The sequence below is a fragment of the Drosophila serrata genome, unplaced genomic scaffold (genome assembly GCF_035046125.1).
Source record: "Drosophila serrata isolate PLE 108 unplaced genomic scaffold, ASM3504612v1 contig_382, whole genome shotgun sequence".
In the NCBI taxonomy this organism is placed as follows: domain Eukaryota; kingdom Metazoa; phylum Arthropoda; class Insecta; order Diptera; family Drosophilidae; genus Drosophila; species Drosophila serrata.
The window spans coordinates 3211460-3233652 of NW_028257280.1; the positions used below are offsets into that span (position 1 = coordinate 3211460).

Consider the following 22193-nt stretch of genomic DNA (forward strand, 5'->3'; position numbering starts at 1 on the left):
AGAAATCCCTAATGCATCGCAAATAATTCCTTTGAGTTCTTCAACATGTATACATTTTCCTCTTAAATATACCGAATTTCTTAAAAACAGTTAGTATAATTGATCGAGTTTAAAATGAAATATAATATACATAAGCTACAAGATGAAAACCGCACATACTCTTGAATAAACATTTGCAGATCATTTTGAGAGCATCGTTGAGTTACAAGCAATAATTCGTATGGCGTTACGCTTCTTGAAGCTTATATTATACTCATTAGAACCCTTCATTGGAGAAGTTTAAAAATATAAACCTTTAAGAGAGTATTTTAGATAAGCTTTTCATAGATTAGTGCTAGTTTTTAGCTGGTTGCACCTGCAAACGAAGAGCAGAAGGGACTGGACCGACCCCATTATTGAATCCTATCCTCACCCAATATTCTCCCGATCCTTTGCGTTTGCCGGTGCATGGGAGGAGTGCCTCCAGTGCATGTGATACTTCTATATGTTTCCGAGAAAAGAGTGTCCTGTCAACTACTGTTATCCACTGTACTGTACTCTCGTCTCTATCTGTCTTTCTCTCTCTCTTTCTCCTATCTCTTCCACGGCATTTCGTTGTGTGTGTTCTATGTGTATATATGTAAAATCAAATCACCAAAATTATGTCCAACCAAAAAACGAATACTTCTTCTCCAACTCCAACAAAACAAAATAAATAAATCCCGAAAAATGGCAGAGCACGAATTTTCCAATAAATCCTCGCTGATCCGACGCGGCGGCATCTGCATATTTGTGGATGAGGAGGAGGCGGAGATCATTGAGCAGCGGCCCCGCGGCATCACCTTCGCCCCGGTGTCCAGTCCGCTGCCCAAGTGTCCGCTCTGCGGCGCCGACATCAGCACCACCAACACCACCACCACCACCAACCGAAACGCAAACGCAAACGCCGGCACCACCACAGCCACTGAAACCACCACCAAAGTTCCACCAAGTGCTAGTGCCAGTGCAAGCGCAAGTCCAAGTGCTAGTAGTAAACGTAGTAGTCACGCCACAGCTCCGGATCTTGGCCAGGGTTCGCGGTCCAGGTCCACTCGCTTCTGGCACAATCGCAGGGCGGCGGTAACGGCATGTTGGCAGCAGAGCAAGAACCGGAAGCGCCGCTTCGAGACCGGATGCAGTCACTGTGGTGCAACCGGTGAGTCTTGTCGTATCCCCCCCTCGTTCCTCTATCCCGCTCTTGTTCACACACTCTTTGACTTTCCGCCTGTCTCTCAGCTCCAGCACCTGCCTCATGATTCTACCAACACCTTTTCACTTTCATGCTTCACCAGCTGCCAGCCAGTGTCAATCATGTCCAGAATGCATCTGGATTTCCTCATATGTTTACTTTCATTTTGTATCTACTCAGGATCATGTTGATTTTCTATATGCATTTGTATATATTTCCATTCAAAACAGTATTGACATTGCTCATATCCTTCACAGATCATTTCTGCTTAGTCCTTCTAAAAGCTTTCCATTTTATGTAGTTTTCATTAAATCAGTCTGGAAAATATACTTCAGAGTACTGTATATATTTTACAGTTCATATTATTTATGTTTTATTATATAAACTGGGATTTAAATATTTTAATACCTTAACCGTAATTAAAAACAACTTTTGTTAAGAAAATAATTATTAAATTATTAAAATTGTATTACTTTTTATTAAAAACTATCTGAATATAAAAGTTGTCAACCTAAAAACAATTTTAAGCTGAAACCAAAAGGATTTTTTTTCCCTCACCACTTGACTTAACCTGATGGGTAAATCCCCAGAGATATGCCAGTTTTTGGCACCTTCTTATCTCGATACCCTACTAACCAGGTTAGGCCACTAAATCCGGAGGGTCGCACACACACACACACTTACGCCGCCCACGAAACCAACTGCCCTGCCGCCCACCTGCCGCCCACCACCTCACATGCCTCATGCTCGCTCCGCTTTCCCGCCTTTCCACTCCGCTCTCAAGCTGTACATAATTGCTTCCGTTTGCACGTGCGTTTGCTTTGCTTTATTGCTCCTCCTTCACTTTGCCATTCGTTTTTGCATTATGATTTCACCTGGTTCTGGCCATCCCCCATTCTGGCATCCATCAGCGGATGGCCTCCAAGGATGGGGGCTGTCCGCCGCTTCCTCCTGTTGCTCAGTGCTGTCCGTCTGATTTGTTTTCCTTCCTGGCTCCCCGCCCGACGTTTCGAGTGATGTTTATGTTTGTGCGGGCGGATTGGTGCACTCAAAAAAAAAAGATAATAAAAAATAACCAATAGAAATTATTGTATAACTATTATAACTATAAACTTCCTGGGTGCCAGGAAATGAAATTTCTCTCTTGTTACTTTCCAAGATCTTAGATTAATTTTAACAACAAATTCCATGTGCTTTTTTTTCGAGTGTGACCGATTTAATGCGAGGCATTGTATGTCTTTGTGATAACAAGTGTCCTGTGTAAATATTTTCAATTGTTTGCCTCGTTTTTATTACTTTTCCCGCATATACACACACCCGTGCACGAAGACACAGCACATGTTAGCCTTTCCAGCAGTTTAATGACACTTACTGGGGCTCTGGGCCAAGGGGGAGGCGGTGTAACTGGATGGTCCTCGATACTCGCACAACACAGCAATACAGCAACAGCATTACTAATGTCAAAGTTAAACATGCCAGGACACGACCCGTCACCCACACGGCGTATACGCAACATGCCCGGCATCCACTTTCTCTCGCAATAAAATGAACATAACCCGTATTTTTTTGCATTTTACACTCAGAAAAAATAGAAGCAATTGAACTATCGGAAATTGATGATAATCTTAAGAGATTCGCTATTTATCGTTACTTTTATATGAAATATTAATAAATAGAAAGCTAAGTTTAAAAAACTCATAACTAAGCCAAAAAAGCAATAATTTCAAATCGGAAACCATTCCAATGTTAGTTTTTATTAAATTAACAAATCTGCCTACTCAATTAAAATTATAAAAGAAATTCATATTTTTATCAGTTTTGAAAATTTTAACGATGTAACCCCGTATAAAATTTGAAAAAAAAAATGACAAAAAAAATTATCACGTTCCTACATGCCTAGAAATATTCGCCTGTTGATGTTGATCAAGAATATATATGATTTATAGGGTCGGAAATGCTTAATTCTCTTTTTTTTACGTCGTTTTTTAAGTCGAAATTTATCTAAATTTATATGCAAATTTGGTCTAAAAGTCAAAACAAAAAACACATAGCTAACCTGTATTAGTTTTTGATAGGCTAATAAAACTGCATATTTAGTTTAGCATTTCAGAGAATTGCAATTTTTTTGAAATTTTTGACAATTTTAACGATGTAACTCCTTATAAAATTTTGAACATATTTTGAACATTTATTTTTTTAACAAAACATAGCTATATCGATTCAGATGTTGATGCTGATCAAGAATATATGTATATGATTTATAGGGTAGGAAATAATTCTTTCACAGCGTTAAAAGCTTTTAACTAAACTTATAACACCCTTGTAAGAGTATACAAATATGTTATTGCTTTATCTAACATAGACTTGAAGGTTTTATTTAAACAGTAAATTAAAAAAAAAAAAAATAACACAAAGAAACGATTTATGAGCTCTGCAATAAGCTAATAATAATTGTCTGTTAGCACTGGCACTGTATTTTTTTCTGAGTGTAACCACACAGACACCCACAAGAACAGACGAACTAGAAAACCGTCAACTGCTATGGCTTAGCCAGAACTTGACTCTGGTCAGTGTCCCAAAGAATGGGCGGCGACCGAGGCGAATCGAATCGAACTGAATCGAATCGAATTGAACTTAATCAGCCAATTGCCTTCCTTCATTGCGCTGTCCTAAACTCTTTATCTGCCCCTCCACAGGCGGCTCCGTTCGTCCGGCCAAAGGATGGAAGGCCGAGCACAAGGCCGCCCGCACCCTGGGCATCATCATGGGTGTCTTTCTGCTCTGCTGGCTGCCCTTCTTCCTCTGGTAAGTGGTGGTCCGTAGTCGGTAGTACGTAGTCCGTAATCCGTAATCCGAAGTCCACAAGCGGTTGTGGGTCGGCTCATCCCCGATGTGACTCGTCTCTCACTTACACTCTTCGCCAGGTATGTCATCACATCGCTGTGCGGCCCGGCCTGCCCCTGCCCCGATGTTCTGGTGGTGGTGCTCTTCTGGATCGGCTACTTCAACTCGACACTGAATCCGCTTATATATGCCTACTTTAATCGGGACTTCCGCGAGGCATTCCGCAATACGCTGGAGTGTGTGCTGCCCTGTCTGGAGAAGCGAAATCCCTACAACGCCTACTACGTCTAGACCGGACGGATGCGGATTCTGATACCGTTGTCGATGATACTCCCCTCCCTTTTTTTCGATATGGAACAATGCCCCTATAAGTGATATTTAATACTCGAGTGAATCGTCGTTAAACCAAAGAGAAAGGCAACCAACCCAAAGCCGGGAAAGAAGCAAAGAAAAGCAAGCATCTAGCTAGTAAAATCCTTCGAGCTAAGCAATACTCAATGTGTGTTTATTACGTATACGTGTGTACATTTCCATTTAAGCAACGATAGGGAATTTAAAAATTAAACTTAAGTTGTGTTCTGCAGGGGATAGTGCTGCCCCCCAACCTATAATATCCATATATAAGTGTTGTTTGTCCAACTAAACAGAAGATATACGTAACGATATACATATGAAAGTCGAAAGCAAATTAAAGAACGCGCAGCTATGCTTGGAATAAACATAACGTTGAAGCGAAATGTTGTCTAGTTAAACTTAAGAATCGTGCCAGTTGCTCTTCGGTTCATCGAAGATAGGACACTTTTTCTATATAGTAAATACATATATCTAATTATTCCAAAGGAAGTTTTTTGTAATTGAAATTAAAAGTGACATGCTTTATTTATTTCCCTACTTCTTAAAGAAACTTTAAAGTATAATATTTCCAAAACAAAACTGTATATAATTTTTTAATGAATTTAAATACATCTAATTTAATTTCAAAATTAAGTACAAATGAACAGTAAAATTATGGAAAAAGTGCCCCTACCCCAATCTTACCCTAAGTATCATATATAATCTAGACCTACATGTATTAGCAAACAAAATCTACATAATCGAGAGTTAAAAACAAATTGAGAATTAAAAATTATGCAAATGAAACGAAGCAAAAACTAGAAATTAGCGAATGAAAGGGAATTGTTGTGTAGGTGACATTATGAATTTTCAAGCAGAAAGACAATCTACCAAAATGTGTAAACAAGAATGATGTTCGAAACAACCCAAAATTGGCAAGCTGTAGAAAATTTCGCCAGTCGCTGCAAAATCGATTCACTTATTTCAATTTAGTTAGTTCGATTCCTCCGCCCCTCCTACCACCAACCCTCCTCCTTTCCTCAGTTGCGACGACTTTTGTGATAGTAAAGGAAATTGATTGTATTTCTAGTTGAATTGGTTTGCGTTGAGTCAGTAATGCATCCCGTCTCAGTATCTGTACGATGTGTGTGCGCGTGTATGTTATATCTGTAAATCGCTATGTATTTCAATGTACTTGCTGAACTAAACTATTGCATATTAAAGTGTGAAACTAACGTGTTTTAAAAACAATTTAACATGTTTTGGTATTTGGATGGAGTTATAACAATGCATAGAAAATGCATTTGATTTTTATTACATTTTTATCAAATTTCTTAATTTAAATCCATAATTCTTATAGCGATCATTGAGAGATATTTTTTCCATTTTTAGAAAATTGGCCCATTTAAAATAAACAAAAGAATTCATATTTTAAACAGGCAAAAGATTAACCCTTCTTATTATCAATTTTGAACGAAACAGCTGGTTGAACTTCCCGCCTTTTCCCTTTTCTCTAGAGTTGGGATGTTTTGAAAATACTGAAAGGCGCAATCGAAAAGTCGATAAGTATTTGTTTTGGTATTTTTTCAGGCCTTCGGAGTTCATGCATATCTCATCATTTTTATATACAACAACGTAAATATTCATCAAACTGCCATTTATTGTTATTCTGGTCATAAGATACCTTTTCAGATAAAGTTTACGTGGCTTATTTAGATTGGAAACACGGATGGTGAAAATCATCGAAGTATCGATATTTAAATCGAAGCTCTAGCATCTCTAATTGTCTTTGTTATTGAACGTTTCCAAGATCGATCCGGCTGGTCGAAGATAATATGTGGGTGTTTCTTATCGTCTCCCGCTTGCCCGTGGAAGCCTGAAGCTTAAACAGCTGCTCTGCGGAGTGCAGGGGCCGCCAGAACAAAAGCGAGAGCAAAACGCAAGCCCGCATTGAGATATATGTATAGGCGAAATCAGCAATCAGCGGCTGCACTTAGAAGTCAGCAGACCGATCGAACAATGAACCAGCGACTCTAGAAGAGCAGAGTACACAAAGTTGGACTCTCGAGGCAGAGCAACAGGTGACCCACAATGGCCGAGTTACAGGAACATAATCAGCGCCAACTACTGGACTTGTTGTCCGCGGAACAGCGGCAAGTTTTCGAGGTCAGTACTTCGATGATATTTAACCCTCTATTTCGTTATAAATATCGCTCCTTCAGACCTTTATACAGTGGCTTCATGGCAAGGCCACAGGACCAGTGCAAGCCCATCAGAATGCCTTGCAAACCATTCTACGGAAGTCACCCTATCCCGCCCTGCAGTTACTGCAGCTGCTGCAGGTTCATTCCAAGCTGCACATCGGACAAATCATAGCCGCCGTACTGCAGCAGCTTCTAACTGAAAGCGATATCTCATCGTCGAGTTCTCTTTGTTTTCTGGCAAACTTTCCTGACAGCATTTTGGAAGCGGCCACGCTACGTCAGAAGCTAATGACGCGCCTAGCGTATGATTCAGCAAGCAAAGAACATATTTTGTTAGCGCTGCTGGCCCGAACAGAAGGTACACTGCTGGAAGATGTCCTTCACGAAAAACAACAGGTCATGCGAACGCAGTGCAGTGAGGCAGTGGCACCCACCCGAGAATTGGTCCTGTGGCTAGCCCTGAACCAACAGGAGCACTTCGTGGCCACTATGTGCCAGCAGCTAAAAGATTTTGAGTGCTTCCAGGATCGCACACTAAGGAATACCTTGCTTATCCTGCGTCTGGCCAATGAGTTTGCGCTGGGAACCCAGACCTTGGATGAGCTGGGATGCCTGGACAAGTGTTTGAAGGAGTTTGACCCTGCTGCAGTGTCCGAAGAGCTGCTAGAAGTGCACAAGTTCTTTTTCGCCGACTTCCAGCGTCTGACCACGCTGCTCAATTTTCTGCAACCGAGGGAGGCAAGCAAAACCCTCAAAGTGGAGGCTCTATTGCGGGCGCCGGGCGTGCTCCCCCTGATCCACGACTACGGTATACAATGCGAGCACCAAGAGCTGCTCGGTCTACTCGAGGACACTCACAAATGGCAGCTTCAAACTCCGGCACTAAAGTGCCTTTACCAGCAGGAGACGGAAATCCTCAGCTACTACACGGCGCTCTGTCATGTCTACAATATGATTCTAGATCAGGGCGAACAGTCAACCAAGGCCAAGTTGGTGCAGCTTTCCGGACAAATGAGGCAGCTTCATCAGCTGGGTACGTTATGTTCTCTGTTAGAGGACATATTCCTTTTGGTCTTCCTGCGCTGGGAGCAGCTGGACCAGAGCCCTCATAAGAGGAGGGAAGAGCAAGACGACGATGACGAAGAAGATGATGACGAACAATATGTGGATGATGATGTCACGAAACCACAGCGACCTGCCGCCGCTCCAAGTTACAGTCTGCGGACGCGATATGGTTTCATCTGTCGCTCGCCCTCGCTACAAGCCCTCTTCACCTTTCTCCGGGCCTTTGTCACCAAGAAACTGCACTCGCAGGACTACAAGTGCGCCGCGGAGCATCACCAGAGATTCCAACGACTTGTGGACGCTATCAATGAGACTCTGTGCAAGTTGGGGGTCCTTAACAAGATCGATCAGTCTCTGGCTGCTTCGGCACCTTCTCTAAACTGCCTTCTGGAGCCGGAACAGCTGCTGCAGTTAGTTCAACTGCACAGCATGGCCAAGGAGAAGGCCTCCAGCGAAGACGAGAGCCGAGAACGCAGCAACCACGCATCCAGCCTTAGCAGGAGAAAGGCCCGAAAACAACGAAGGGCGGTTAGTTTCAGTGGAGCAGCGGTTTTAAAGACTCCCACAGACGGAGGACTCCCCATGGAGCAGTACAGAGCCCGGGCCCAGTTGCTCTCTAGCCATGGCAGGAAGAACTCCTGCGTCAGTTCTCCCGGCGAGCGTTCCATCATTCCAAAAATGTTAAGTACACCGGAGCAACTGGCAATCATGGCACTGGCCCTCAAAAACTTTAATGATGTCAAGCAGATCATCGAGGTGAGTTCCCTAAATCCTCCAATCTTTTCTCGTTATCATTCTTCTATGTCCCAGCAGACCTTCCACCTGGAACAGAGCCAGCTTAGTCGAGAGCTTCAGTTCATGGAGCAGCAGCAGCTGGTTAAGCAAAAGCTGGCCACCATCTATGACAACTACCAGGCTTTGGAGGCACGCCACCCAAACTCAGATGAGACCACCGTGGAACAGATCAAGGGCGTGGCAGCCAAGGGCTTCGAGCTGTCCAAGATCATTAGTGTGGTAGACAACTTCGCCCAGGCTCAGCGCCTGCAGCAGAGTCCGGAATTGAAGGCGCTTATCCTGCGGCATCAGTCCGGTTTCCTGCAGCAGTTCGAGGAGCGCAACCTGAACGCTTTAATCATCTGCGACCTCATTGTGAATCTGGGCTTCAACCGTGAGATTACGAGCAATCTGCTGTTGGTCATTCGCCGTCAGCAGCAGCTTAAGGTGACCGGCGACGAGGCCATTTCAAGCTCTAACTCGACTGAGATTGGCGCCATGAACCTCCTGCAAAATCTCTGCGAGTGTATGCGTCTCTTGGAGAGATCTGGCCAGAAGCCCGCTCTAAATAAGCTACTGTCCCGACAGAGCTATCCCCTGCGCCCTTCGGTTCTGGCTATGCAGCTACAGCGGGAAGCCGCTTTTCAAACCATATACGGACGGGAACCTGCTCAGTACTCACATGGTCAGGAGCTAAGGGCGAATGCCGGACAGTTCCAGCAGCTTCGATCGCGATGGAATTACTATGCCCGCTTCTGCAACTATGTTCAGCAATTGGCACGCCTCCTACAGCTCAGGGATCCCAATCTGGAGTATCACAATTCGCAACTCCTCCGAAACGATCCCTACGAAGTTATAGGAGAGCTGATTTATGAGTGTGGAATCACGCCGCTGGAGATCGAGTCCAGTGTGGCTGCACTTCACCTGAATCTCGTCCATGTGATTGCCCTCAACATCTGTCCCGAGTTGGGAGAAGAAGCAACGACGAGCACGGCGAAGAAATTACCACGGGTGGTGGCGCCGCAAAAACAGGAATCCATCCACAACTACATGGCCCAGCACAACCAGCTGCTTGCCCAGATTCTGCAGGCAGTGCAACTGGGCAGCCTGCCGGATAGCGAATTGGGCTTGGACTTTTCCTGCCTGGAACATTTGATGCAAATGCCGGAGGTGGAGTGCCTGGCTGTCATGTATGATGGAAATCGCGTGCTGGCCGCCCTGAATACCTACAAGTTGGACAGCGTAAGCTTGGAGAAATTAGTGTCTGATCGGGAGCAACTGCTGCAGATCCTGCTCCTGGGCATGGGTAATCAATCAGGTGAGTAGAGATCCTTGGGAGTTTCTTAGGTATCTACTTTATCCTTCACCCTTTTAGAATCTCAAGAGCAACTTAAGTCAAGGATCGACCACCTTATTGCAGAGCTGATCAAGCAAGATCCGCGTCACATCCAGCTCGTGGTGCACATGAGTGACCTTGGCCTTCGTGCCAGTCTGCTAAAGGAGCTCTTCACCCGCATCTCAAGCAGCCAGCTGGCCAAGGAGCTCATTGAACGGACCGTTCAACACCACAGGGCTGCCAAGGAGATCCCACCCTTGCTGCGCTCCCAGCTTGAGCACACTCTGTCGGACATAACCATATATGCCAAGGTGTCTGCTCTACTGCAGTTCGAGAGCTGGCCACAAGCCTACGATTTCGGCAGACAGACGCCAAACGTGATCTTCGAGCAATTGCTGCAACGGTGTCGTTTCGGCTTGTGCCTCGAATGGAGCCGCGTGGTCTACCTGGCCGGTTCGGCGGGCCAGCAAAGAGTGTGCCTGCTGACCCTGCTGGATGCTCTCTTGGAACTGAAGGACGGCGAAGAACTGGACGAGAACCTATTGGGCATTGTGAAGATGTTCCCACCCAGTTCCCTGGTTAACTTTCTCGACACTCACAAGGATAAGTTCAGGTCGCTGCCGCTGCTGCAGTGGGTGATCGATTACCTGGAGGGCCATGCCCGTGACCCGCGACTGTACAGGAACTACCAGCTCTCGTTGGAACTCCTCCGCCAAATGGCACCTTCAGAGCGATTGCAGTTTTGGAAATTACTAAGACATCCTCTGCTGATCGTGGAGCAGCTGGTAATGAATGCCCGGTTTGAGCTTCTAGGCAAGCTGCTGGAGGCGGCTCGCACGAAGTTACAGAAGGAGAAACCCCTTGGTCCATGTCCCTATTGTTTCGAAAAGCGCGGTCACGTCTACGATGTCCAGCCCACCTCATCACCTGGAGCAGGTGGAGGTACTGCAGCCAAAGTGCGCTTCCAATTGGGACAAACGACTTCGGAAGCCTTTATCTTGCTGAACTTTAACTCCTACCAGCAGGATCACTTCGTGGGCCAGGAGTGCTTGGACCTACTACTACGGATTTACGCCAGCAAGGCATTAGACTACCATGTAGCCAATTTAAGACCTGACTCCGAGCCCAGTTCCCTGGGCACGGATGTTCAGAATTCGCTGGATTCCCTTTGCGGCGCCTTTGTGATGCCTAAGCAAGCTCCGAGCCGCCAGCAATGGACACGGGATGAGGAGGCCAGTCACTGCATGTGCTGTCGCCGGGCTGCTTTCACCATGCTAATGAGACGCCATCACTGCCGTCGCTGCGGCCGCGTGGTGTGCTACGCCTGCTCCACCCATCGGATGCGCATTCCGGAGCTCTACGACGAACTGGAGGTGAGAATTTGCAACGATTGTGCCAGCAGCTCGGCTCCCAGGGACCAAGGAGATGGTGTCTCCAGTGAAAGGAGTAATATCTCCGGATCTGGTTCGTCCTCGGGTTGCAGCGAAGTCTGCAAGTGGCGTCTCAGCGGGATTATCACCCATGATAAGGTGATGCGCGAGGAGTTCAGCTACGAGCACGCACCGAGTGTGGCCCTCAGCTTGTCAATCCTCCGCCATCATGTGGAACAGCGAAGCTGTGTTGAACTATTGCTCTTTCACTGCCGCAAGCTGGAGAAGCTCATTGTGCCGAATCCGGAAGTGGACTACGGCCTGGTGGCCAAGATGATCAACTGTCTGGCCTTTGCCGCCAAGGTAAGTACAGTTTCTATCTTCAAGTTTATAATTTTCCTGAGAAAATGCATTTTAATTAGGTTCGCGGTGCCCCCGGAGAGTTTGAGAACATTCGCGAGCACTCTGAGATCGTTATGGCTGTTGTGCAGCAGGGCTGTGAATCCTTGATACCAGCAGGACCCCTGAACAACCACAATCTGCGCAAGCTAGCCGATGCCTTGGTGGAGGCTGAACACTGGACACTGGCCCTAGAGGTGCATCTCAAGTTCGGGTTCGCTACCACTGGCGTGATGGCTGCTCATGGTTTGGCTTGCCTGCGTGCTGGTTGTTACGATGCAGCCCGCGAGAAGTTCGCCCACTGCATGACAAGGCTTTCCAGCGAGCAGATAAACAGCAGCATCTATAAGGCCATTTTTGGAGGCTCTACTGCCACCGAAAGTTGCCCAATTCTGCCCAAGAAGCGACCCCAAAGAGGTCCTGCTTTGCTCCAGGAAATTCTTCTATTGATAGCTTCATTGCCGCAGACTCAGCCCCAGCCGGAGACCCTGCACCGGGCCTCTCTCATCCGTAGCTCGAATTCTTCGCTAGCCTCTCTCTTTTCGCGACGCCGGGAGCCCTATGTTCAGCAACGACCGCTCCAGGAGCCGGCTTTGAACGTGATGAACGCCCTGGCGGGGCTCAAAAATATAGCCAAGGGAAACTACGGCGGACAAATACCAGCCATCGAGGAAGGACGTCGACAGGAGCGCGGTTTTGAGGAGTCCCTACACTACGTCCTCACATACGGGAGCCACGGTGACATCTTGACCTTCCTGATGCTTCGCGATGAGCTACGCCCGGCCCTGCGCTACTGGCAACTCCATCAACTGGACGCTGATCTCTTCATCCAGCACATCTTCCAGCCACAGCTGCAGTGCGGCACCTTGCCACTTCTGGTGGACGAACTGCAGCAGATGGAGGATCCTCAGCTCAGTTCGTGGCGTGTGCCGTTGCTTCAGACCTGCCGCCACCTAGAGCAGCAGCAACAGCTTAATTCGCTTTACCAACTGCAGCTTCTCCTGAAGGATCCAATCAGGGCCAGCATGACTTGCGTGAAGTTCTACGCTCTGAACTGCGAAAACTTCCAGAAGATGCAGGCAAACGCTCAGCACTTGGTATCGGCGCACATGCACCTGCAGGGTGAGCTTGATCTCGCCGAGTGGGAGCACCTGCAACGACAGCAGCAGCAACACCAGGGAAGGCGTGGCAGCGGGGCGAGTGCTGCCAGCGTAAGGGGCGCTTGCTTTGCCATGCAAATGGATGCTAGGGCTCTTAATGGACACATCAACACCATACGGCGGCAGCTGGAAGTGGTCAAGTTCCTGGCGAAATGCGAGCGGGAACAGGCACCCGATGAGCCGCTAAAAACTATGCAAACGCTGAAGCAGGTAGAATCAAGGATAAATCTTAATAATTTTTACTATTAAGATCGCTAACTATGGCTCTTCTTAAAGATCCGACTGGAGTCCAACCGAGGCACCCTGCCCACGCTGTTTGAAGGCGCCTCAGATCGAATCCAACTGGCCATTCTGGTTCTGCTTTGCGGAAAGAATATAGACGAGGGATTTGGCCTGGCCTATGGGTAAGCTTGATACTTAAAAGATTGTTTTAAACTCTAGGCTATCATAATTTCTACACTTCCAGAATAATGCAGGACTACAAGTTGGCCACCATCAAGGTCTTTGGTCCCACTGCCAAGTATCTAGCCAGAAATCAGCGCCTGGCAGAGGTGGAGCGCCTTCTCGACTGCATTGGAAGCAATAATGGCGGCGGTGGGGGAGGAATCTCCGCAGAGTCTGATGAGATCCTCTCCATTGCCATCAATGCCGCTGTGCACAGCAACGTCCCCGAGACGAAGCACACACTCGACCGGCTTATCAATCGCATCGGCAGTGTGGAACTGCGCATCTCCTCCTATATCTACATCGGACAACTCAAGTCCGCCTACCTGCTGGCCAACAAGCACGAGCGCCTGATGGACATCCGGAGAATCCTGCGGCAGGCGGAACTCACCGGCCAGGTGCACATCAAGAAGCTGTGCGAGATGAAGCTCCAGCTCAGTGCCCCGCCAACGTCTCTGTGATATCGTAACCCCTCGGGCAATACCAATTTACAATTAGTTTTAATAATCAGAGCTTTTTAGCAGATGTGATTAGGCGAGAAATAGAGATTGGTAACTATAAATTGATATCTCTCGGGATGTCTGCCCAAGCTCAATTCAATTGAGATAAAGCTGCGTCTTGAGATACAATTTTAGAACTACCACTTTACTATTTGTTGCTTGAAAGCCTTTGAATAGAATGCCCCTCCTATATATTCTCTGTCTGGGCTAGAATAGGAAATCTTTTTTAATTAGAATTTAGCAATTGCCTAGATAAAATTTTAATCTTTCCAAAGGGCCAGCAAGTATTCCACCCTCGAGCTCAAAGACTCTCCCAAATAACCAAATTATATTATATTGATTGTATTTGTATTATCTCAATGTTACCGATTTTTATATAAATTATACTGTTATATGTTTATTTACAAGAAGCGCTTGCATTTGAATTTCTCAAATGGTTCCCAACACTGATCTTGGGGTACTTTTTAGCACTGTTTCCATAGAGACAATGCTCTGAACCGATTTGAGTTGAGAATATATAGTAAATTAGAGCAATGCGGGCGGTTATACAAAGGGTTAGGGCCGCCAAAGTGACGGGTATGTTTGGACTGAAAATGATAACACCGATTGAATCGCTGACAACACTTTTCTTTAGTGCTAGATGAGCTGGTGTCCTCAATCGGACCGGGCCTGTGTGTGCTGGTGGGTATAAAGGCCAGTGATACCGCCGCAGATGTCGACTACCTGTAGGTAATTCCCATTACTGCAAAGAGAATTCCCATCCGTAAATGTTTTGACACCATAATTCCGTTTTTAGGGTTCGCAAGATTCTGGCCCTGCGTTTATTCGAAGAGGAGGGCAAGCGGTGGCAGAAGTCCGTCAAGGACTTGAATCTGGAGATCCTCTGCGTGTCGCAGTTCACACTATACCACCGGTTGAAGGGTAACAAGCCAGATTTCTCGGCAGCCATGAAGGGCGAGGAGGCCCAGCAGCTGTACAATCAATTCTTAGACCGCCTAGGGCAGTCCTACGACAGCAGCAAGATTAAAGGTGGGTCTAACTGTAGGTTCTTTCTGCAGATCTTAATCCTGTTTCCTCCAATAGATGGTAAGTTCGGAGCCTACATGCAGGTGCACATAGAGAACGACGGACCCGTGACCATCAATCTGGAATCGCCGGAGAAAAAGCAACCTGACGAGGGAGTGGATAAGTGAGGCCCAGAAATAAAGGCGACGCACACACCACACTTATGTACCACGGGGTTTTTATTTTAATGTTATGTATTTTATATAGCAAGCGTCCTAAAACTAAAATCAGTGTACGAGTCCCTAGGCTTCTAACATCTCCAGATCCTCGATTCCCATTCCCTCCTCGAGCCTCTTCTCGAGCTCGCGCGCATCCACGTAGGTGATCTTCTCCTCGGGCAGATCCTCCTCCATGAGGGCAGCCTCCTCGGCCTCCTCCTTGGCGCGTCGCTCCTTGAGGCCAGCGGCTGGCGAACGAATGAGGGACATGTTGCGCTGCACATCCTTGACGTCCATATTGATTTCCATCTCGCGTCCCTTGCGGAGGCGCTCCATAACAAAGTGGTCGGTGCGACGCTTCTTGATGGCCGTCACTCGCTTGATGGCCACCAGCGCCTTCTCCCACGTCTCACGGCTGTATTTAATGGGTACGTTGCGACGCTTCTCAAACTCGAAGCTGGGATCGATGGCCAGCTCCTTTCCAGCGGCCTTGCGGTGCGCCTTAGTCCAGCCGACCTTGCGGGGGTTCTTCTTCCGCTTGAAGGCCTTGTGGCACTTGCCCCGACAGAACTTGAAGATCTTCAGACACAAAGAGGGAACCACAATAAACATCTGATAACTGGCTCACACGGAAGTAAATTCTTCTTACCTTGCAATCATTTCGAACGAAGTTCACCCCGTGGCCAGGGTATATCTTGCTGGAGCAAAAATAACACGTTTCGATGCGCATTTTCGCAAATTACGACGAATAATTTACGAAAAAAACAAAACGCAAGCAGCTAGCACGTGTGCCGCTGAAGAAGAAGAAAAATATACATAGAAGTGTGACCATTTGTCGATTTATCGAATAGGCATCGATATGAACCAAAGAATATTGATAATTTATTACTCGTGTGTATAATAATAATATATATACTCGTAGATTTCTATTATGTATTATATAAAGCATAATACTGGTTTTAAAATAGTGCAGATATGTTTCTATAAAGCCAAATGCAAAATCAACAGGTGATTTTCTTTCGATAATTTCGTTAGCTATGAAAAATTCGTAAAACAATTCGGCCATTACATAAATTAATTAGTGTATTCATTTCATTTTTTGTTTCACTCATTTAGTGAAGTTGTAAAATCATCGTTGGTAGTAAAGAAAATATCGAAACATCGATTAGCGACTGTGCTCAGCTAACAGCTGTACCGCCAGCTGTGTACCTGCGGCTGCAACGGGCACACCATACCAGCATCCAAACAAAAGTCCACAGACGAAGAAAATTCGACACATCACCGCTCACCGCCGAGATCTTGCTGACGTGCGACCAGCTAGATGCAGAGCCAGAGCCCCGCTTTCGTCTACAAGGAACGGGAACTCGCGGATCACTCGCCGCGCGCCATGTATATGCGCGACTGGCGGTCGGCCCTGCGGACGCCCACGTATAGGATCGGGAATCGGACGGTGCGCTTCAACTACCACTTCGCCTTGCTGATAGCCTGCGCCCTTGGTCTGATCCTGCTCTTCTACTTTGCACGCCAGGGCTCGCAGTCGTCCTCCGACGGCTACTGGCTACGTCGCAGCTTCGCAAATGCCCGCAGCCTAGACAATGGGCCGGTGGGCCATACCTACAATGCCACATATCCACTCACGCCCCCGATGGTGCTGCGTGGCGGGGTGATCAACTACCGGATAGCCATGATTGCCGACTTGGATACCAATTCCAAGTTAAAGAAGACAGACGGCAGCACTACATGGCGGAGTTACCTCAAGAAGGGCTACCTCACATACACGGTGGCCAAGGCGGAAATTCAAATCAGTTGGGATGATGGGGCGCCCACAGTCCTCGAATCTGCATTTGCCCTCAAGGGCCGTGGAATGGAGCTTTCCGAGCTGGTGACATTTAACGGCCGCCTGCTCAGCTTCGACGATCGTACCGGATTAATATACGAAATAGTTAACGACAAGCCCATTCCCTGGGTGATTCTGCTGGATGGCGACGGGCACAATGCCAAGGGGTTTAAGTCCGAATGGGCCACGGTAAAGCAGGAAACGCTTTACGTCGGTTCCATGGGCAAGGAGTGGACGACGAGTGCGGGCGACTTTGAGAACTACAATCCCATGTACGTGAAGGCAATAACAACTGGAGGAGAGGTGCGCTCCCTAAACTGGGTGGACAACTTCAAGCAGCTCCGGCTGCAGTCTCAGCAGATTTCCTGGCCGGGCTACATGATCCATGAGAGTGGCGCATGGTCGGAGGAAAAGAAGCGTTGGTTCTTTCTGCCACGACGATGTTCCAAAGACAAGTAGGGCTCGGTGCTTACAAATGATTCTCTACTTTGCCTACTAATTGTTGCATTTGTTACAGATACAACGAAACCAAGGATGAGCACATGGGCTGTAATGTCCTGGTCTCTGCCGACGAAAGCTTTACTCAGATCGAGACCGTGCGGCTTGATCCTGAGAACACAATGCCCACGCATGGGTTCTCCAGCTTTAAATTCCTGCCCGGCACCGATGATTCCATCATTGTGGCCCTGAAATCAGAGGAACTGAATGGCAAAACTGCTACCTTCATCACAGCCTTCGATACGACGGGCAGGACGCTGTTGCCCGAGGTGCGGATCGAGACGGAGTACAAATACGAGGGCTTTGAGTTCATTTAGCTCGAGTCAGCTCAACTCAGCTCCAGTTCCAAGCGTGTACATAATGTATTAATGCCCATATAAAATAAGTTTAATATTTATAGTTAGTCAAGGGATGCTCAGCTCTTATCTGCCTCATCATGACCCGTGACTCCTTGTCTTGTCTTTGTACCATAGCACAAATCAAATTTTAGTTTATGTTTAATGAAATTTAATTAAAAAACGTACAAAGCCCTCGGCATAAACTTAAAAAGGCACTTGATCAGTCGACCTTGGGTCTCACATCTACTCCTGCCACCTGTAAATCGGCCTCGTCCACGCGTCCCTCGCTAGCTCGCACCTCCAGGCGGTCGGCGTTGTGGTTGACATTCCACAGATCGGGCAGAAAGCGCGGCTGCATGGCGTGCAGGAAGTGCTCTCGCCACAGTCGCTCCAGCTCCACAAGGCCACCAAACTGGTTGCGGTAGCGTTCCACCACCCGCTCTCCATGCTGGCAAAAGTCTGTGTTCTCCACTCGGTATTCCACGTTAGCCGCCTGTCGCAGAAGCTCCTCTGTTATCTCAGTGTAGTCCGTGTAGAAATCGAGCAGGGTTTTACGCATTTCGGCCACCTTTGTTGCGGGTATTTTTGAGCCGTGTTGGAGTAGAGCATTGCCAGCAGATTGGACCCGTCTGAAAGGGGAATGAAATTGTTTAAGAAAAACACTACATACAATATGGATAATGTTACAATAGTGATGTGAAACTCTGCTGATTAAATAAGATAGCTGCAGAGAGATACTTCTTTTCCCAAGCACTCGTGTAGCAGTACTCACCGCAGCTCCGGATCAACTCGATACTTCTCGTGTCCTTCTCCATTCTTAAAAGGAGCATCGCACTGAACAGCCAACTTGGTGCGTATCCGTAGATCAGATATATTGCTCAACTGATGGCAGGTGGGACACAAAAGCAGCACGTCGTGTGAGGTGTGTGACTTCATGACCAGCGGAAAGTGCTTCCTGTACTCTCTTGGCACCACATTCTTTCGTATATAGGCATCCCGATCGCCGCAAACGACGCACTGATTCTCCTTGGGCGTTTGATAGTAGCGGCCCACATCCCCCACCGCCCGACCCGCTGGCTCAAAGTTCAGGCGCACTGTGAACGGTTCCTCGCTGATTTGAGTACCAAGATTTTGATCCAAGTACCAGGACGCCTTGCGTTTGTCTATAGTGCAAAGGAGTTCGCCATCGGGCGCCTGGAGCAAGCAGTTGTCATAGGTCTTCGATTGGGTGGACATTGTTCGGCATGGCTGCTTCTTGGGCAGCAGTTTCTTCGACTTTGAGGGACCAGTGTTTTTCGTGCGAGTGACTCCGCTGCCGGTGACGTTGAGCGAGAAACCCTTCGTAAAGTCCACGTCCAGAAAGGGTTCAAACTTGTTGTGCAGCATTTGATCGTTCAATGATCGGCGGTCCCAGAAATTTCTTGGCTCCAGATCCCTCGAGAGCTTTTGATAAATAGCCACGGCCACCAGGGCATCGTTGGCGGCATAATTTAGTTGAGCTGGCTCCAGCTGCTTGGCCTCCCAGTTGGAGCAGGCCAGGCGCCAGTTCTTATCCAAAGTATAGTTCAGGTGTGTCTGCGACAACTTCCCCAGGCCCTCGGGCTTGTGTCCCGCCATAACGCACAGGAAGCGCAGATCCAGGGTGCTGGCCACTCCCACTCCATAGTCATGTGATAGCTTCGCGGCGTCCTCCTGCGGGGCCACACCCACTTTAATGACAGCATCATCCTCCAGCAACTCCCGCAGGTCCTTGGGTATCTGTTTCATGTGGCACAGGCGAAAAAGGGCGCACAGCCCCCGATGAGAGCTGAGTTGGAGAAGTGCCACAGGTCGCCGGGTACCGCCCACCGTGATCCATTCGCAATCGAATCCCAAGACCCTGAAGCTCTGGCAGTGTCTGAAGTGAAGCTTAGAGTAAGGCATTGAATTTCATAAGAAGCCTAACGTGTTACTCACTGTTTCAGCTCATTGATAACCCATTGCGTGGATGGATCCTGAACGGAATTTATGATTTCTATGCGCCGGTGGGGCAGCCAACTGCCGGTGGGCAATATACGACGCAGGGGAATCAGGATCTTTTGCCTGTGCCGCACCAGTACGTAGACCAGGCCCACACCGGCGGCCACAATAGCCCATTTTCGGGTGCTCACTACTCCCGGTTCCTTGCTCATTGTTTTCTTCTCGGTAACCAGTGTGACCAAATAAATTAAATTGAGATGCGAAAATCTCTCACTGACAGCTGAAGCCAGCTGTTTGTTTGTAAATAAACTTTATGAAGTTAAATTAAAATGAATTCGAATGGATATATGTATATTTATATATTTCCGGAAGTACACTCTCAACAGTATATAAATATGAAGAGGACGGATAAAACGACTGTATCATGGGAACCTTAAAAAATATTTTACAAATAACTTCTTTCTATTTTAACATGTTTTTAGAGAAAATGCAATTTTTAATTGTTTAGAATTTTGATTTTAGTTTTATAAAATTTTGAATACTATCATAAAGAAGAAAATGTAAAATATAAAGAAGTAACTGTAAAATAATATATACTATTTGTATAGTTAAATTTTTATGATTTGTATATGTATATGTTTTCTAAAATTTGTGTTAGTTATTATATTCACTTGACGAAATTGGATAAGTTCTAATTTATAAACATCAAAGGTATAAAAACATTGTCGTGCCGAAGTTAGCTTCCATTCTTGTTTGTATTTTAATTTTCTGGGGTAGTGTAGATAGACAGAAACTTAATTAACTCTGTTCTATTTATTTTATTTTATATTTGTTTTACACCAAATCTGAAATAATACGGTTATTTTAAATGATTTTAATAAAATAAAAAAGTAAATCTGAGAAAATCGTAAAATAAACCGTTATACAGGCATATCCTGCAGGCTGGCAGCACTTTCAGCCAAGTATAAGTTTGAGGGGTGGCAGCACTGGTTCACAGGCTTTTGCCAATCGCCGTTTGCAAAAAGATAAAATGTTTAATTAAATATAAACGCCGCGAGCAAACAATGAATAAAACTCTGTGAAACGGGCGGCGGGGAAGCGATGTGCATGTGAAGCTTGAGAAAAGGCGCAGCAGCGAGCAGGCAGGAGCGCAAATAAGGGAAAGCAGCCAACCAAATCGATTTTTTCAGTGCAGGTGAGACACAAAAACCGTTGGTTCACGCACAAACACACATACCCAAAAATCCGTACACATACTAATGCAAATGCTTTCAGGATGCTGAAATTTTAAAAGGATAGATTTTAGCTGAGAAACCATAAAAATGCCGGAGAATCTGGAGCTGCAGCAGTTCCAGGAGAGTGCCCCGCCCCCCGACCCAGCACCCCGATGGCTAGAGCGTCTGCAGCGGCGTCTCGGTGCCAATTGTCCTTACCTCGGCATCCTGCTGGCGACACTCTCCTCCCTCTTCTTCTCCCTCTGCTCGGTGATTGTCAAAGGACTGGTGGACGTGAATCCCATGGAGCTGGCCTCCTTCCGCTTCGTGGGCGTGCTGTTGCCGGCGCTTCCGATCCTGATATACACTCGACAGCCGGTGTTTCCGGAGGGCAAGCGGGTCATCCTGCTGCTGCGGTGCTTCATGGGCACCACGGGCTTGATGCTCAGCTTCTATGCCTTTCGACACATGCCCTTGGCGGACGCCAGCGTCATCATCTTCTCCACGCCCGTCTTCGTGGCCATTTTTGCGCGTGCCTTCCTCAAGGAGCCATGCACGCTGTTCAATGTGCTGACCATCAACCTAACGCTGGTGGGAGTGGTCCTCATCACCAGACCGCCGTTCTTCTTCGGCGGCTCGGGCGAGAGTGAGGATGTGTCTGGCAAGACGTACGACATCTGGGGACCGGTGGCCGCCATCTCGTCCACGCTCTTTGGCGCCAACGTCTACATATTGCTGCGGGCATTGAAGAACTTGCACTTCTCCGTGATTATGACCAATTTCGGAACCATCGCTCTTGTCTACACCCTTATCGTGTGCGGTTCCATCGGAGCTGTATGCTGGCCCAGCTGCGGACGAGATCGCTGGCTGGTTGTGGTCCTGGGCGTGTTCAGCTTTCTGGGCCAGATCCTGCTTACCCTCTCGCTGCAGATCGAACAGGCCGGACCGGTGGCCATTGCCCGCTGTGCGGACATCGTCTTCGCTTTCGTCTGGCAGATGCTCTTCTTTGGGGAGACTCCCACCGCCTATTCCCTGGTGGGTGCCGTCATGGTTATGGGATCTGTGGTGCTGACGGCCCTTAAGAAGTGGGCGGGCACTCTCCCACGTGAGTCCTCGCTGCGGAAGCGGTTCAGACTCATCCTTCTGGAATAAAAGTGTAACACATCGATAGACGAAGTTCGCGGTTTCTCCCCGTCTCACCATCGTTCTCACCTAATCCCTGCCAGAACCAGGCATCGAACCAGTTCATTCACCGTAGACTTAACTTATATCAAGGCTCAGATTGTAGTTTAATCAAAAAATGAAGACGGATCGCGTGATATCCACTCCACTCTTAATGAAAATACTCGTAGTGCGCGTTTAGTTTAGCCAATTTCGCCGATTTGTTGTTTTGTACATTGTTATACATGCTTACAAATACTATAATAAATACGACTTATGAGTAAATAATTTTCATTTAGAGATGTAAAAGAAATTTTGGCGGGCAAT

The 22193-nt window shown here is 47.1% G+C and overlaps 7 protein-coding genes across 10 annotated transcripts in view; 5 read left to right on the forward strand and 2 right to left on the reverse strand.

Moving 5' to 3' along the window:
* LOC110186636 (Octopamine beta3 receptor) overlaps window positions 1-5635 on the forward strand; it is a 41561-nt gene extending 35926 nt beyond the window's left edge. For 2 of the 3 annotated variants that reach the window (XM_086840394.1, XM_086840393.1), the window contains exons 8-10: window positions 716-1174; window positions 3904-4012; window positions 4132-5635. In XM_086840394.1, the coding sequence (XP_086696520.1) occupies window positions 716-1174; window positions 3904-4012; window positions 4132-4342 (779 nt within the window). In that variant the 3' untranslated portion in view covers window positions 4343-5635. The remainder of the gene's footprint in view (window positions 1-715; window positions 1175-3903; window positions 4013-4131) is intronic. The other variant, XM_086840395.1, reaches the window with a different exon arrangement.
* Window positions 5636-6136: 501 nt separating this feature from the next.
* On the forward strand, window positions 6137-14046 carry Sptz (zinc finger FYVE-type containing 26 spastizin). Its single transcript, XM_020955725.2, has 7 exons — window positions 6137-6550; window positions 6607-8409; window positions 8467-9745; window positions 9803-11496; window positions 11556-12902; window positions 12969-13096; window positions 13159-14046. Exons 1-7 carry the CDS (start codon window positions 6476-6478, stop codon window positions 13595-13597), a joined length of 6765 nt encoding a protein of 2254 aa, XP_020811384.2. The 5' UTR covers window positions 6137-6475; the 3' UTR covers window positions 13598-14046.
* A 21-nt stretch (window positions 14047-14067) lies between these two features.
* Window positions 14068-14865, forward strand: Dtd (D-aminoacyl-tRNA deacylase). Of its 2 annotated transcripts, none has more exons than XM_020955739.2 (4): window positions 14068-14212; window positions 14271-14361; window positions 14433-14665; window positions 14720-14865. In XM_020955739.2, exons 1-4 carry the CDS (start codon window positions 14170-14172, stop codon window positions 14827-14829), a joined length of 477 nt encoding a protein of 158 aa, XP_020811398.1. In that variant the 5' UTR covers window positions 14068-14169; the 3' UTR covers window positions 14830-14865. The 2 variants fall into 2 exon arrangements, 1 of the variants encoding a protein (XP_020811398.1); XR_015273365.1 differs by having other exon boundaries at window positions 14092-14212; window positions 14271-14365.
* On the reverse strand, window positions 14863-15769 carry RpL24-like (ribosomal protein L24-like). The gene is made up of 2 exons (XM_020955738.2): window positions 15509-15769; window positions 14863-15438 (listed from the first exon to the last, which is right to left on the reverse strand). The coding sequence occupies exons 1-2, from the start codon at window positions 15587-15589 to the stop codon at window positions 14944-14946; spliced, it is 576 nt and encodes a 191-aa protein (XP_020811397.1). The 5' UTR covers window positions 15590-15769; the 3' UTR covers window positions 14863-14943.
* Window positions 15747-17743, forward strand: LOC110186657 (apyrase). The gene is made up of 3 exons (XM_020955922.2): window positions 15747-15867; window positions 15976-17151; window positions 17214-17743. The coding sequence occupies exons 2-3, from the start codon at window positions 16181-16183 to the stop codon at window positions 17509-17511; spliced, it is 1269 nt and encodes a 422-aa protein (XP_020811581.2). The 5' UTR covers window positions 15747-15867; window positions 15976-16180; the 3' UTR covers window positions 17512-17743.
* Window positions 17685-21137, reverse strand: Exd2 (Exonuclease 3'-5' domain-containing 2). The gene is made up of 4 exons (XM_020955921.2): window positions 20925-21137; window positions 19489-19800; window positions 18305-19429; window positions 17685-18161 (listed from the first exon to the last, which is right to left on the reverse strand). The coding sequence occupies exons 1-4, from the start codon at window positions 21128-21130 to the stop codon at window positions 17753-17755; spliced, it is 2052 nt and encodes a 683-aa protein (XP_020811580.2). The 5' UTR covers window positions 21131-21137; the 3' UTR covers window positions 17685-17752.
* Window positions 21129-21857, forward strand: LOC110186602 (solute carrier family 35 member G1). Its single transcript, XM_020955833.2, has one exon. It carries the CDS (start codon window positions 21129-21131, stop codon window positions 21855-21857), a length of 729 nt encoding a protein of 242 aa, XP_020811492.2.
* The last annotated feature ends 336 nt before the right edge of the window (window positions 21858-22193 follow it).